The sequence below is a fragment of the Oncorhynchus mykiss genome, chromosome 12 (genome assembly GCF_013265735.2).
Source record: "Oncorhynchus mykiss isolate Arlee chromosome 12, USDA_OmykA_1.1, whole genome shotgun sequence".
NCBI classification, from domain to species: Eukaryota; Metazoa; Chordata; class Actinopteri; order Salmoniformes; family Salmonidae; genus Oncorhynchus; species Oncorhynchus mykiss.
Window position 1 is genome coordinate 101150621 of NC_048576.1, and position 15797 is coordinate 101166417.

Below are 15797 nucleotides of genomic sequence, written 5' to 3' on the forward strand. Positions count from 1 at the left end.
GCTCTCTGCGCCTGACTCCTCCACCCAGAAGATCCACGTTTTGAACCCTGCTCTCTGCCCCTGACTCCTCCACCCAGAAGATCCACGTTTTGAACCCTGCTCTCTGCGCCTGACTCCTCCACCCAGAAGCCTTTACAATTACAAAATTGTTTTCACAATTAACAGGCTTTTTCTTGTTTCAAGTCTGTTTTATTATGAAAAGTACAATATATCCTTGTATACTTGTACAACTATGGAGCGCATGTCCATATATAACTGTATATAATTGTACAAATGATCACATTGGTATTTTACCGGTGTTATTGTAATAAGTCCTGGGTCAAGGTCCTCACAATTTTAGGAAGACGTGTGTGTGTGTGTGTGTGTGTGTGTGTTTGAGTGTGTGTCCAGTGTGTGTGTGTGAGTATGTGTCCTGTGTGTGTGTCCAGTGTGTGTTTGTCCAGTGTGTCTGTGTCCAGTGTGTGTGTCCAGTGTGTGTGTGTGTGTGTGTGTCCAGTGTGTGTGTCCAGTGTGTGTGTGTGTGTGTGTCCAGTGTGCGTGTGTGTCCAGTGTGCGTGTGTGTGTGTCCAGTGTGTGTGTCCAGTGTGTGTGTGTGTGTGTGTCCAGTGTGTGTGTGTCCTGTATGGAACCATCATATGTCTGTTCTTGACCTCTCCTCTGTGAGTTCAGGGTATTTGAGATGGGAGTATCTAGAAGGGTACCTCTCCTCTGTGAGTTCAGGGTATTTGAGATGGGAGAAAATTGATCTGGATCTTTCAAGTTAAAAGGCACTTTGTAACCTTTCTGTGGTTTGTCATGTCGACTAGGGGACCTTTGCTATAAAATATCTCAGTTGCTATTTTATTGTATTCATTTATACTTGTATATGATATTATTTATACACTGAACTGATCTGAGGATCAAAGAGATGAAGCTCATATTATTAAAAGATGTAGTTTAAGTAATTAACTCTGACTGGTGTAAACTCTCATCATTTGGTTTATCCAGTGTGTCCAGCAGGTGTGTGTGTCTCCAGCAGGTGTGTGTGTGTCCAGTGTGAGTGTGTGTGTGTCCAGTGTGAGTGTGTGTGTGTCCATCAGGTGTGTGTGTCCAGCAGGTATGTGTGTGTGTCCAGTGTGAGTGTGTGTGTCCAGTGTGTGTCTGAGTCCAGTGTGTGTGTGTGTCCAGCAGGTGTGTGTGTGTGACCAGTGTGAGTGTGTGTGTGTCCAGTGTGTGTGTGTGTGTGTGTGTGTCCATCAGGTGTGTGTGTCCAGCAGGTGTGTGTGTGTGTCCAGTGTGAGTGTGTGTGTGTCCATCAGGTGTGTGTGTCCAGCAGGTGTGTGTGTGTGTCCAGTGTGAGTGTGTGTGTGTCCATCAGGTGTATGTGTCCAGCAGGTGTGTGTGTGTGTCCAGCAGGTGTGTGTGTGTGTGTGTCCAGTGTGAGTGTGTGTGTCCAGTATGTGTCTGAGTCCAGTGTGTGTGTGTGTGTGTGTGTGTGTCCATCAGGTGTTTGTGTCCAGCAGGTGTGTGTGACCAGTGTGAGTGTGTGTGTGTCCAGTGTGTCCAGCAGGTGTGTGTGTCCAGTGTGTGTGTCCAGCAGGTGTGAGTGTGTGTGTGTCCATCAGGTGTGTGTCCAGCAGGTGTGTGTGTGTGTCCAGTGTGAGTGTGTGTGTCCATCAGGTGTGTGTGTCCATCAGGTGTGTGTGTGTGTCCAGTGTGAGTGTGTGTGTCCATCAGGTGTGTGTGTCCAGCAGGTGTGTGTGTGTGTCCATCAGGTGTGTGTGTGTGTCCATCAGGTGTGTGTGTGTGTGTGTGTCCAGTGTGTGTCTGAGTCCAGTGTGTGTGTGTGTGTGTGTCCATCAGGGGTGTGTGTCCAGCAGGTGTGTGTGTGTGTGACCAGTGTGAGTGTGTGTGTGTCCAGTGTGTGTCTGAGTCCAGTGTGTGTGTCCATCAGGTGTGTGTGTCCAGTGTGAGTGTGTGTGTGTGTGTCCAGTGTGTCCAGCAGGTGTGTGTGTGTGTCCAGTGTGAGTGTGTGTGTGTCCATCAGGTGTGTGTGTCCAGCAGGTGTGAGTGTGTGTGTCCAGTGTGAGTGTGTGTGTCCATCAGGTGTGTGTGTCCAGCAGGTGTGTGTGTGTGTCCATCAGGTGTGTGTCCAGCAGGTGTGTGTGTGTGTCCAGTGTGAGTGTGTGTGTCCATCAGGTGTGTGTGTCCAGCAGGTGTGTGTGTGTGTCCATCAGGTGTGCGTGTCCAGCAGGTGTGTGTGTCCAGCAGGTGTGTGTGTCCAGTGTGAGTGTGTGTGTGTCCAGTGTGTGTCTGAGTCCAGTGTGTGTGTGTGTGTGTCCATCAGGGGTGTGTGTCCAGCAGGTGTGTGTGTGTGACCAGTGTGAGTGTGTGTGTGTCCAGTGTGTGTCTGAGTCCAGTGTGTGTGTGTGTGTGTGTGTCTCCATCAGGTGTGTGTGTCCAGCAGGTGTTTGAGTCCAGTGTGAGTGTGTGTGTGTGTCCAGCAGGTGTGTGTGTGTTTGTCTAGTGTGTGTGTGTTTGTCCAGTGTGTGTGTGTGTTTGTCCAGTGTGTGTGTGTGTGTGTCCAGTGTGTGTGTATGTATGTATGTATGTATGTATGTATGTATGTATGTGTGTGTGTCCAGCAGGTGTGTGTGTTTGTCCAGTGTCTGTGTGTGTGTTTGTCCAGTGTGTGTGTGTGTGTTTGACCAGTGTCTGTGTGTTTGTCCAGTGTGTGTGTGTGTGTGTGTGTGTGATTGTCCAGTGTGTGTGATTGTCCAGTGTGTGTGTGTGTGTGTGTCCAGTGTGTGTGTGTGTGTGTCCAGTGTGTGTGTGTGTGTGTGTGTGTGTGTGTGTGTGTGTGTGTGTGTGTCCAGTGTGTGTGTGTGTGTGAGTCCTGTGTGTGTGTGTGTGAGTCCTGTGTGTGTGTGTGTGAGTCCTGTGTGTGTGTGTCCAGTGTGTAATGTTGTGTGTGTATGTGTGTCCAGTGTGTGTGTGTGTGTCCAGTGTGTGTGTGTGTGTCCAGTGTGTGTGTGTGTATCACTGACAGAGGGACACTGAGTCGCCATCACCCCAAACCCCAAACCCTGGATAGAGGGGCTCAGTGAATGTGGAGGTGAATGTGATCAGGTGGGTCAGTGTGTCAGAGGAGGCTCTATAGAAGGACAGAGTGCCGGCTGGCCAGTCCAGATACACTCCTACTCTGTGGGATCTGGAGGGAGGGATGTCTATAGTAGTGGGATTATTATTGTGCCTGGCAGAGTAACTGTCGTCAGAGCAGATCAGACTCCAGGACTTGTCATTCCATCCAAGCCAACAGTCCTTAACCCCTCCTCTCCTGTTGATTCCTTTATATGTCACTCCTATAACAGCCCCTCTCCCACTCCACTCTACCTCCCAGTAACAGCGCCCAGTCAGACCCTCTCTACACAGCACCTGTCCACAGTCCTCAAATCTCTCTGGGTGATCAGGATACGGCTGCTTCTCTCTCCTACATGTCACCTTTCTGTTCCCCTCAGACAGAGAGAGGTTTCTGTTTACTGTGTTTGGGTCCAGTGTGAGATCACAGACATCTGATGGATGAAACCAGACACAATATTAGAAATCATCATCATTCACATTAGAATGTTAACTCACTTTTCACTAATTCATTTAATGTAGATGTTTCTAGGTATCAAAAGGAGAAGTTAAGGTAACTTGAGACTTGTTGAATGATCATATGTTATACTGTATGGTAATATAAAAACACACTTATTCCCATTAATCACACACACACACACACATTGTCAAAGCAACTAAACTTTGGTGTCCCTGATTTCTGCTTCTGTAGAACTACAGCTGATATTTAATATGACCAAGTCAGTAATGATGGTGGTCTTTGACTTTGACTTAACTTGAATTAAGACTTATTCTTAGTCATATTCTTCACAGCAGTCAACACTCACGTTTTCTAAGCCCAGGTTTCATTCTGTTCTCTCCACCATGTTCCACACTGTAGCAGTAAGCAGAAGAACAGACAGTCATTGAGGGATACACCTGAACTCACACACACACACACACACGTATATAGCATTTATCAAGCGAATGTTTGTCTGTGTGTGTGTGTGTGTGTGTGTGTGTGTTTGAGAGAGTCCAGTGTGTGTGTGTGTGTGTCCTGTGTGTGTGTCCAGTTTGTCTGTGTGTGTGTATGTGTGTGTCCAGTGTGTGTGTCCAGTGTGTGTGTGTGTGTATGTGTGTGTCAGTGTGTGTGTGTCCAGTGTGTGTGTTTGTCCATTGTGTTTCTGTGTGTGTGTCCAGTGTGTGTGTGTGTGTGTGTGTGTGTGTCAGTGTGTGTGTGTCAGTGTGTGTGTGTGTCAGTGTGTGTGTGTCAGTGTGTGTGTGTCAGTGTGTGTCCAGTGTGTGTGTGTGTGTGTGAGTGTTTGTGTGTGTGTGTGAGTGTTTGTGTGTGTCCTGTGTCCTGTGTTTGTCCAGTGTGTGTCCAGTGTGTGTGTGTGTGTGTGTGTGTGTGAGTCCAGCGTGTGTGTGTCCTGTGTGTGTTTGTACAGTGTGTGTGTGTGAGTGTCCTGTGTGTGTGTGTGTGTGTGTCCTGTGTGTGTGTGTTTCCAATTTGTCTGTGTGTGTCCAGTGTGTGTTTGTCCAGTGTGTGTGTGAGTGTTTGTGTGTGTGTGAGTGTTTGTGTGTGTCCTGTGTTTGTCCAGTGTGTGTCCTGTGTGTGTGTGTCATTGAGAGATTTACACTGGACACACACACTGCACATACATTGGATCCACACACTGAACTCACACACACACACACACACTGAACTCACACACACAACTTTGTCCAAGTCGTGGTAAGAATGTTTTTAACTAGCCTGATAAGTCAAACATGTCTGATATGACCATTGACATAAACCCTCTACATACTTGAGTTTCTCCAGTCTGCAGTGCGGATCCTCCAGTCCAGCAGAGAGCAGTCTGACTCCTGAGTCTCCTGGGTGATTGCAGCTCAGGTCCAGCTCTCTCAGGTGTGAGGGGTTTGACTTCAGAGCTGAGACCAGAGAAGCACAGCCTTCCTCTGTGACTAGACAGCCTGACAGCCTGCAAAGAGTCAAATCAATTTAAAACCACACTGATATTCTTTGGTGGTGAAAATAGTGGCAGTATATTTTTTCAACATATTCAGATAAATCAGTGTCCTGAAACCTGCCATATCTATTCATAAAATAGTGTATCATCATAAAAAAATGACAAATGATCAAAGTATTGACTGTAGATGTCCTGACCTTAGTTAACTTTGTTTTCTTAATTATTTTAGTTAGGTCAGGGTGTAACGAGGGCTTGTTTAGTTTATATACATCAGGGTGTGACGAGGGCTTGTTAGTTTATATACATCAAGGTGTGACGAGGGCTTGTTTAGTTTATATACATCAGGGTGTGATGAGGGCTTGTTTAGTTTATATACATCAGGGTGTGATGAGGGCTTGTTAGTTTATATACATCAGGGTGTAACGAGGGCTTGTTTAGTTTATATACATCAGGGTGTGACGAGGGCTTGTTAGTTTATATACATCAGGGTGTGACGAGGGCTTGTTTAGTTTATATACATCAGGGTGTGACGAGGGCTTGTTTAGTTTATATACATCAGGGTGTGATGAGGGCTTGTTTAGTTTATATACATCAGGGTGTGACGAGGGCTTGTTAGTTTATATACATCAGGGTGTGACGAGGGCTTGTTTAGTTTATATACATCAGGGTGTGATGAGGGCTTGTTAGTTTATATACATCAGGGTGTGACGAGGGCTTGTTTAGTTTATATACATCAGGGTGTGACGAGGGCTTGTTAGTTTATATACATCAGGGTGTGATGAGGGCTTGTTAGTTTATATACATCAGGGTGTGATGAGGGCTTGTTAGTTTATATACATCAGGGTGTGACGAGGGCTTGTTAGTTTATATACATCAGGGTGTGATGAGGGCTTGTTAGTTTATATACATCAGGGTGTGATGAGGGCTTGTTAGTTTATATACATCAGGGTGTGATGAGGGCTTGTTAGTTTATATACATCAGGGTGTGACGAGGGCTTGTTAGTTTATATACATCAGGGTGTGACGAGGGCTTGTTAGTTTATATACATCAGGGTGTGATGAGGGCTTGTTAGTTTATATACATCTATGGGGTGTGATGAGGGCTTGTTTAGTTTATATACATCAGGGTGTGACGAGGGCTTGTTAGTTTATATACATCAGGGTGTGATGAGGGCTTGTTAGTTTATATACATCTATGGGGTGTGATGAGGGCTTGTTTAGTTTATATACATCAGGGTGTGACGAGAGCTTGTTAGTTTATATACATCAAGGTGTGACGAGGGCTTGTTTAGTTTATATACATCAAGGTGTGATGAGGGCTTGTTTAGTTTATATACATCTATGGGGTGTGATGAGGGCTTGTTTAGTTTATATACATCAGGGTGTGATGAGGGCTTGTTTAGTTTATATACATCAGGGTGTGACGAGGGCTTGTTTAGTTTATATACATCAGGGTGTGACGAGGGCTTGTTTAGTTTATATACATCAGGGTGTGACGAGGGCTTGTTTAGTTTATATACATCAGGGTGTGATGAGGGCTTGTTTAGTTTATATACATCAGGGTGTGATGAGGGCTTGTTTAGTATTTATACATCAGGGTGTGACGAGGGCTTGTTTAGTTTATATACATCAGGGTGTGACGAGGGCTTGTTTAGTTTATATACATCAGGGTGTGATGAGGGCTTGTTTAGTTTATATACATCAGGGTGTGATGAGGGCTTGTTTAGTATTTATACATCAGGGTGTGACGAGGGCTTGTTTAGTTTATATACATCAGGGTGTGACGAGGGCTTGTTTAGTTTATATACATCAGGGTGTGATGAGGGCTTGTTTAGTTTATATACATCAGGGTGTGATGAGGGCTTGTTTAGTATTTATACATCAGGGTGTGATGAGGGCTTGTTTAGTTTATATACATCAGGGTGTGACGAGGGCTTGTTTAGTTTATATACATCAGGGTGTGATGAGGGCTTGTTTAGTTTATATACATCAGGGTGTGACGAGGGCTTGTTTAGTTTATATACATCAGGGTGTGATGAGGGCTTGTTTAGTTTATATACATCAGGGTGTGATGAGGGCTTGTTAGTTTATATACATCAGGGTGTGATGAGGGCTTGTTAGTTTATATACATCAGGGTGTGACGAGGGCTTGTTTAGTATTTATACATCAGGGTGTGACGAGGGCTTGTTTAGTTTATATACATCAGGGTGTGATGAGGGCTTGTTAGTTTATATACATCAGGGTGTGACGAGAGCTTGTTAGTTTATATACATCAAGGTGTGACGAGGGCTTGTTTAGTTTATATACATCAGGGTGTGACGAGAGCTTGTTAGTTTATATACATCAAGGTGTGACGAGGGCTTGTTTAGTTTATATACATCAGGGTGTGACGAGGGCTTGTTAGTTTATATACATCAGGGTGTGACGAGGGCTTGTTTAGTATTTATACATCAGGGTGTGATGAGGGCTTGTTTAGTTTATATACATTGGGGTGTGACGAGGGCTTGTTTAGTTTATATACATTGGGGTGTGACGAGGGCTTGTTTAGTTTATATACATCAGGGTGTGATGAGGGCTTGTTTAGTTTATATACATCAAGGTGTGACGAGGGCTTGTTTAGTTTATATACATCAGGGTGTGACGAGGGCTTGTTTAGTTTATATACATCAGGGTGTGATGAGGGCTTGTTTAGTTTTAATAAATCAGGGTGTGACGAGAGCTTGTTTAGTTTATATACATCAGGGTGTGACGAGGGCTTGTTTAGTTTATATACATCAGGGTGTGATGAGGGCTTGTTTAGTTTTAATAAATCAGGGTGTGACGAGAGCTTGTTTAGTTTATATACATTGGGGTGTGACGAGGGCTTGTTTAGTTTATATACATCAGGGTGTGACGAGGGCTTGTTTAGTTTATATACATTGGGGTGTGACGAGGGCTTGTTTAGTTTATATACATCAGGGTGTGATGAGGGCTTGTTAGTTTATATACATCAAGGTGTGACGAGGGCTTGTTTAGTTTATATACATCAGGGTGTGATGAGGGCTTGTTTAGTTTATATACATCAGGGTGTGACGAAGGCTTGTTTAGTTTATATACATTGGGGTGTGACGAGGGCTTGTTTAGTTTATATACATCAGGGTGTGACGAGGGCTTGTTAGTTTATATACATCAGGGTGTGACGAGGGCTTGTTTAGTTTATATACATCAGGGTGTGACGAGGGCTTGTTTAGTTTATATACATTGGGGTGTGACGAGGGCTTGTTAGTTTATATACATCAGGGTGTGACGAGGGCTTGTTTAGTTTATATACATCAGGGTGTGACGAGGGCTTGTTTAGTTTATATACATCAGGGTGTGATGAGGGCTTGTTTAGTTTATATACATCAGGGTGTGACGAGGGCTTGTTAGTTTATATACATCAGGGTGTGATGAGGGCTTGTTTAGTTTATATACATCAGGGTGTGATGAGGGCTTGTTAGTTTATATACATCAGGGTGTGATGAGGGCTTGTTTAGTTTATATACATCAAGGTGTGACGAGGGCTTGTTAGTTTATATACATCAAGGTGTGACGAGGGCTTGTTTAGTTTATATACATTGGGGTGTGACGAGGGCTTGTTTAGTTTATATACATCAAGGTGTGACGAGGGCTTGTTAGTTTATATACATCAGGGTGTGACGAGGGCTTGTTAGTTTATATACATCAGGGTGTGATGAGGGCTTGTTTAGTTTATATACATCAGGGTGTGATGAGGGCTTGTTTAGTTTATATACATCAGGGTGTGACGAGGGCTTGTTTAGTATTTATACATCAGGGTGTGATGAGGGCTTGTTTAGTTTATATACATCAGGGTGTGATGAGGGCTTGTTTAGTTTATATACATCTATGGGGTTTGTCTAGTCTAGGTGTTTATATGTCTATGGTTGCCTGGATTGGTTCTCAATCAGAGGCAGATGTTTATCGTTGTCCCTGATTGGGAACCATATTTCTTGGTTTATTTGTGGGTTGTTATTCTATGTTTAGTATTGTGGGTTGTGGGTTGTTATTCTATGTTTAGTTGTTTAGTATTGTTTGTTGTTATTCTATGTTTAGTATTGTGGGTTGTTATTCTATGTTTAGTATTGTGGGTTGTGGGTTGTTATTCTATGTTTAGTTGTTTAGTATTGTTTGTTGTTATTCTATGTTTAGTATTGTGGGTTGTGGGTTGTTATTCTATGTTTAGTATTGTGGGTTGTGGGTTGTTATTCTATGTTTAGTTGTTTAGTATTGTTTGTTGTTATTCTATGTTTAGTATTGTGGGTTGTGGGTTGTTATTCTATGTTTAGTTGTTTAGTATTGTTTGTTGTTATTCTATGTTTAGTATTGTGGGTTGTGGGTTGTTATTCTATGTTTAGTTGTTTAGTATTGTGGGTTCGTTTGTGATAGAAACATTCTTTGGTGGTGAAAATCGTGGCAGTATATATTTTTTAAATATTCAGATATAAAAAATATTCACATGAGGCCTCCCGGGTGGCGCAGTGGTTAAGGGCGCTGTACTGCAGCGCCAGCTGTGCCATCAGAGTCCCTGGGTTCGCGCCCAGGCTCTGTCGTAACCGGCCGCGACCGGGAGGTCCGTGGGGCGACGCACAATTGGCTTAGCGTCGCCCGGGTTAGGGAGGGCTTGGTCGGTAGGGGTGTCCTTGTCTCATTGCGCACCAGCGACTCCTGTGGCGGGCTGGGCGCAGTGTGCGCTAACCAAGGTGGCCAGGTGCACGGTGTTTCCTCCGGCGCATTGGTGCGGCTGGCTTCCATTGGTGCTGTGTTAAGAAGCAGTGCGGCTTGGTTGGGTTGTGTATCGGAGGACGCATGACTTTCAACCTTCGTCTCGCCCAAGCCAGTACGGGAGTTGTAGCGATGAGACAAGATAGTAGCTACTACAACAATTGGATACCACGAAATTGGGGAGAAAAAGGGGTAAAATTCAAAAAAAAATAAATAAATAAATAAATAAATATTCAGATATATCAGTGTCCTGAAACCTGCCATATCTATTTATAAATGAATGTATCATATTTAGAAATAACAAATGATCAAAGATAGAAACATGTATAGTACAAATATTATAGTAGACTGACCAGACCAGTTTAAAAAGCAGAATCAGTCAGAAGACAGACAGTGAGGTATCAGATTTAGATTGTATTGAGTATACAGTCCACACCATATCTATTTAGACAGTGAAGTATCAGATTTAGATTGTATTGAGTATACAGTCCACACCATATCTATTTAGACAGTGAGGTATCAGATTTAGATTGTATTGAGTATACAGTCCACACCATATCTATTTAGACAGTGAGGTATCAGATTTAGATTGTATTGAGTATACAGTCCACACCATATCTATTTAGACAGTGAGGTATCAGATTTAGATTGTATTGAGTATACAGTCCACACCATATCTATTTAGACAGTGAGGTATCAGATTTAGATTGTATTGAGTATACAGTCCACACCATATCTATTTAGACAGTGAGGTATCAGATTTAGATTGTATTGAGTATACAGTCCACACCATATCTATTTAGACAGTGAGGTATCAGATTTAGATTGTATTGAGTATACAGTCCACACCATATCTATTTAGACAGTGAGGTATCAGATTTAGATTGTATTGAGTATACAGTCCACACCATATCTATTTAGACAGTGAGGTATCAGATTTAGATTGTATTGAGTATACAGTCCACACCATATCTATTTAGACAGTGAGGTATCAGATTTAGATTGTATTGAGTATACAGTCCACACCATATCTATTTAGACAGTGAAGTATCAGATTTAGATTGTATTGAGTATACAGTCCACACCATATCTATTTAGACAGTGAGGTATCAGATTTAGATTGTATTGAGTATACAGTCCACACCATATCTATTTAGACAGTGAGGAATCAGATTTAGATTGTATTGAGTATACAGTCCACACCATATCTATTTAGACAGTGAGGTATCAGATTTAGATTGTATTGAGTATACAGTCCACACCATATCTATTTAGACAGTGAGGTATCAGATTTAGATTGTATTGAGTATACAGTCCACACCATATCTATTTAGACATCGAGGTATCAGATTTAGATTGTATTGAGTATACAGTCCACACCATATCTATTTAGACAGTGAAACTGACATTTTAAATGTGTCTCTATACTCCAGCATCTTGGATTTCAGATCAAATGTTTCATATGAGGTGACAGTTTATAATGTCACCTTTTATTTGAGGATATTTTAATACATATCTGTTTCAATGTTTAGAAAAATTAAAGCATTTTATGTATCTAGTCCCTCATTTGAAGAAGTCATAAGTATTCTGACACTTAAAGTGTACTAAATTAGTCAAAAGTATATCTGGTCCCATATTCCTCGAACACCATGAGACATCAAGCCCTAAACAATAATAAATTAATCCTGATGATGCCTTGACTGAGAAAGATCATGAATGAATCATGAATAATAATGAGTGAGAAAGTTACAGAGGCTACAACAAAACATGCTAACCTCTCACCATTACCAATAACAGAGGCTACAACAAAACATGCTAACCTCTCACCATTACCAATAACAGAGGCTACAACAAAACATGCTAACCTCTCACCATTACCAATAACAGAGGATACAACAAAACATGCTAACCTCTCACCATTACCAATATCAGAGGCTACAACAACACATGCTAACCTCTCACCATTACCAATAACAGAGGCTACAACAAAACATGCTAACCTCTCACCATTACCAATAACAGAGGCTACAACAAAACATGCTAACCTCTCACCATTACCAATAACAGAGGATACAACAAAACATGCTAACCTCTCACCATTACCAATAACAGACACAACAAAACATGCTAACCTCTCACCATTACCAATAACAGAGGCTACAACAAAACATGCTAACCTCTCACCATCACCAATACCAGAGAAAATAAAACATGCTAACCTCTCACCATTACCAATAACAGAGACTACAACAAAACATGCTAACCTCTCACCATTACCAATAACAGAGACTACAACAAAACATGCTAACCTCTCACCATCACCAATAACAGAGAAAATAAAACATGCTAACCTCTCACCATTACCAATAACAGACACAACAAAACATGCTAACCTCTCACCATTACCAATAACAGAGGCTACAACAAAACATGCTAACCTCTCACCATTACCAGTAACAGAGGCTACAACAAAACATGCTAACCTCTCACCATCACCAATAACAGAGAAAATAAAACATGCTAACCTCTCACCATCACCAATAACAGAGAAAATAAAACATGCTAACCTCTCACCATTACCATGTAGTCATTTAAGATGAAACATTGTATCTCAAATCCTAAATGCTGGAGAAGAGCACCACATTTTAAACTGTAAGCTTCACTGTCCAAACACATATGGTGTGGACTATGTGTCTGGTAAACACATGTGGATCTGGTGAACAGTTATCACTTGTTGACCAACTACAGGAATACTGACCTCAGAGTCTCCAGTTTACAGTGGGGATTCCCCAGTCCAGCAGAGAGCAGCTTCACTCCTGAATCCTTCAGGTCATTGTTACTCAGGTCCAGCTCTCTCAGGTGTGAGGGGTTTGACTCCAGAGCTGAGACCAGAGAAGCACAGCCTTCTTCTGTGACTAGACAGCCTGACAGCCTGCGAAGAGTCAAATCATATTAAAATCACACTGATATTCTTTGGTGGTGAAAATAGTGGCAGTATATTTTTTCAACATATTCAGATAAATCAGTGTCCTGAAACCTGCCATATCTATTCATAAAATAGTGTATCATCATAAAAAATGACAAATGATCAAAGTATTGCCTGCAGATGTATAGTACAAATATTATAGTAGACTGACCAGACCAGTTTAAAAGCAGTATCAGTCAAAAGACAGACAGTGAGGTATCAGATTTAGATTGTATTGAGTATACAGTCCACACCATATCTATTTAGACAGTGAGGAATCAGATTTAGATTGTATTGAGTATACAGTCCACACCATATCTATTTAGACAGTGAGGTATCAGATTTAGATTGTATTGAGTATACAGTCCACACCATATCTATTTAGACAGTGAGGTATCAGATTTAGATTGTATTGAGTATACAGTCCACACCATATCTATTTTGACAGTGAAGCTAACTTTTTAAATGTGGCTCTATACTCCAACATTTTGGAATTGAGATCAAATTTTATAGTATATAATGTCACCTTTTATTTGAGGATATTTTATACATATCTGTTTTACCATTTAGAAAAGCACTTTATGTATCTAGTCCCCTTATTTGAAGAAGTCATAAGTATTCTGACCAATTCACTTATAGTGTATTAAAGTAGTCAAATGAGTCAAAAGTTGAGTATTTGGTAGCATATTCTTGGAGGCGACAAAAAAACATGCTAACCTCTCACCATTACCAATAACAGAGGCTACAACAAAACATGCTAACCTCTCACCATTACCAATAACAGAGGCTACAACAAAACATGCTAACCTCTCACCATTACCAATAACAGAGGCTACAACAAAACATGCTAAAATCTGGTGAACAGTTATCACTTGTTGACCAACTACAGGAATACTGACCTCAGAGTCTCCAGTTTACAGTGGGGATTCCCCAGTACAGCAGAGAGCAGCTTCACTCCTGAATCCTTCAGGTCATTGTTACTCAGGTCCAGCTCTCTCAGGTGTGAGGGGTTTGAACTGAGAACTGAGGCCAACACTTCACAGGATGTGTCTGTGAGTTTACAGCCAGTGAATCTGCCAACACAGAAGAAATACAATTACAGAGAGGTTGTATTAAAATGTTACGCTTAGCTTTCCCTGCTTACACTGTTACCCGTTCATAAATAATGTGAGGGGTTTGACCTCAGAGCTGAGACCAGAGAAGCACAGCCTTCCTCTGTGACTAGACAGCCTGACAGCCTGCAAAGAGTCAAATCATATTAAAATCACACTGATATTGTTTGATGGTGAAAATAGTGGCAGGATATTTTTTTCAACATATTCAGATATATCAGTGTCTGAAACCTTACATATCTATTCATAAATGAAATATTATTGTAGACTGACCAGACCAGTTTAAAAGCAGTATCAGTCAGACAGAGAGAGTGAGGTATCAGATTTAGATTGTATTGAGTATACAGTCCACACCATATCTACTTAGACAGTGAGGTATCAGATTTAGATTGTATTGAGTATACAGACCACACCATATCTATTTAGACAGTGAGGTATCAGATTTAGATTGTATTGAGTATACAGTCCACACCATATCTATTTAGACAGTGAGGTATCAGATTTAGATTGTATTGAGTATACAGTCCACACCATATCTATTTAGACAGTGAAGTATCAGATGTAGATTGTATTGAGTATACAGTCCACACCATATCTATTTAGACAGTGAGGTATCAGATTTAGATTGTATTGAGTAAACAGTCCACACCATATCTACTTAGACAGTGAGGTATCAGATTTAGATTGTATTGAGTATACAGACCACACCATATCTATTTAGACAGTGAGGTATCAGATTTAGATTGTATTGAGTATACAGTCCACACCATATCTATTTAGACAGTGAGGTATCAGATTTAGATTGTAATAAGTATACAGTCCACATCATATCTATTTAGACAGTGAGGAATCAGATTTAGATTGTATTGAGTATACAGTCCACACCATATCTATTTTGACAGTGAAGCTAGCATTTTAAATGTGTCTCTATACTCCAACATTTTGGATTTCAGATCAAATGTTTCATATGAGGTGACAGTTTATAATGTCACCTTTAATTTGAGGATATTTTAATACATATCTGTTTCAACGTTTAGAAAAATTAAAGCATTTTATGTATCTAGTCCCCCCATTTGAAGAAGTCATAAGTATTCTGACACTTAAAGTGTACTAAATATGCCAAAAGTATATCTGGTCCCATATTCCTCGAACACAATGAGACATCAAGACTGTGACGCCTTGACTGAGAAAGATCATGAATGAATCATCAATAATAATGAGTGAGAAAGTTACAGAGGCTACAACAAAACATGCTAACCTCTCACCATTACCAATAACAGAGGCTACAACAAAACATGCTAACCTCTCACCATTACCAATAACAGAGGCTACAACAAAACATGAAAACCTCTCACCATTACCAATAACAGAGGATACAACAAAACATGAAAACCTCTCATCATTACCTATAACAGAGGCTACAACAGTCCACACAATAATAATAATACATTAATCCTGATGATGCCATGATTAAGAAAAATCATGAAAGAATCATGAATAATAATGAGTGAGAAAGTTACAGAGGCTACAACAAAACATGCTAACCTCTCACCATTACCAATAACTACGGGGGTCTGATCTTTGTGCCTCTGTAACTTTCTCATTCATCATTATCCTCGATTCATCCATCATTATTCATCATCATAGTAGCATCCACATGAATGTAGAAGTGTTCAGAAACATCTTCTATTCTTACTGACAATACAAGTGAAGTGACTCCAAAATGACAGGACATTATTCACCATTCAGTTTCTATTAGGAAAACATCTAAAACACAACCAAGACAAACTATAAATGCATTTAACAAGTTAGTAGAATCACAATCTTGATGTAATCACTGCAGGCTTGGAATATGGGACCAAATACTAAACTTATGACTACGTTAATACACTATAAGTGAATTTGTCCGAATA

The 15797-nt window shown here is 41.1% G+C and overlaps 2 protein-coding genes across 2 annotated transcripts in view; both read right to left on the reverse strand.

The window, feature by feature from the left end:
• Positions 1–2923: 2923 nt before the first annotated feature.
• Positions 2924–3534, reverse strand: LOC118937863 (stonustoxin subunit beta-like; the record flags this gene model as incomplete). The annotated part of the gene is made up of 1 exon (XM_036939640.1): positions 2924–3534. A coding segment is annotated over one exon (516 nt), but the record flags the coding sequence as incomplete, so codon positions are not given.
• A 1238-nt stretch (positions 3535–4772) lies between these two features.
• LOC110511505 (NACHT, LRR and PYD domains-containing protein 12) overlaps positions 4773–15797 on the reverse strand; it is a 115706-nt gene continuing 104681 nt past the window's right edge. The window contains 3 exon segments of the mRNA XM_036939578.1: positions 4773–5057; positions 12566–12739; positions 13672–13845. Coding sequence (XP_036795473.1) covers positions 4823–5057; positions 12566–12739; positions 13672–13845 — 583 coding nt within the window. The 3' untranslated portion in view covers positions 4773–4822.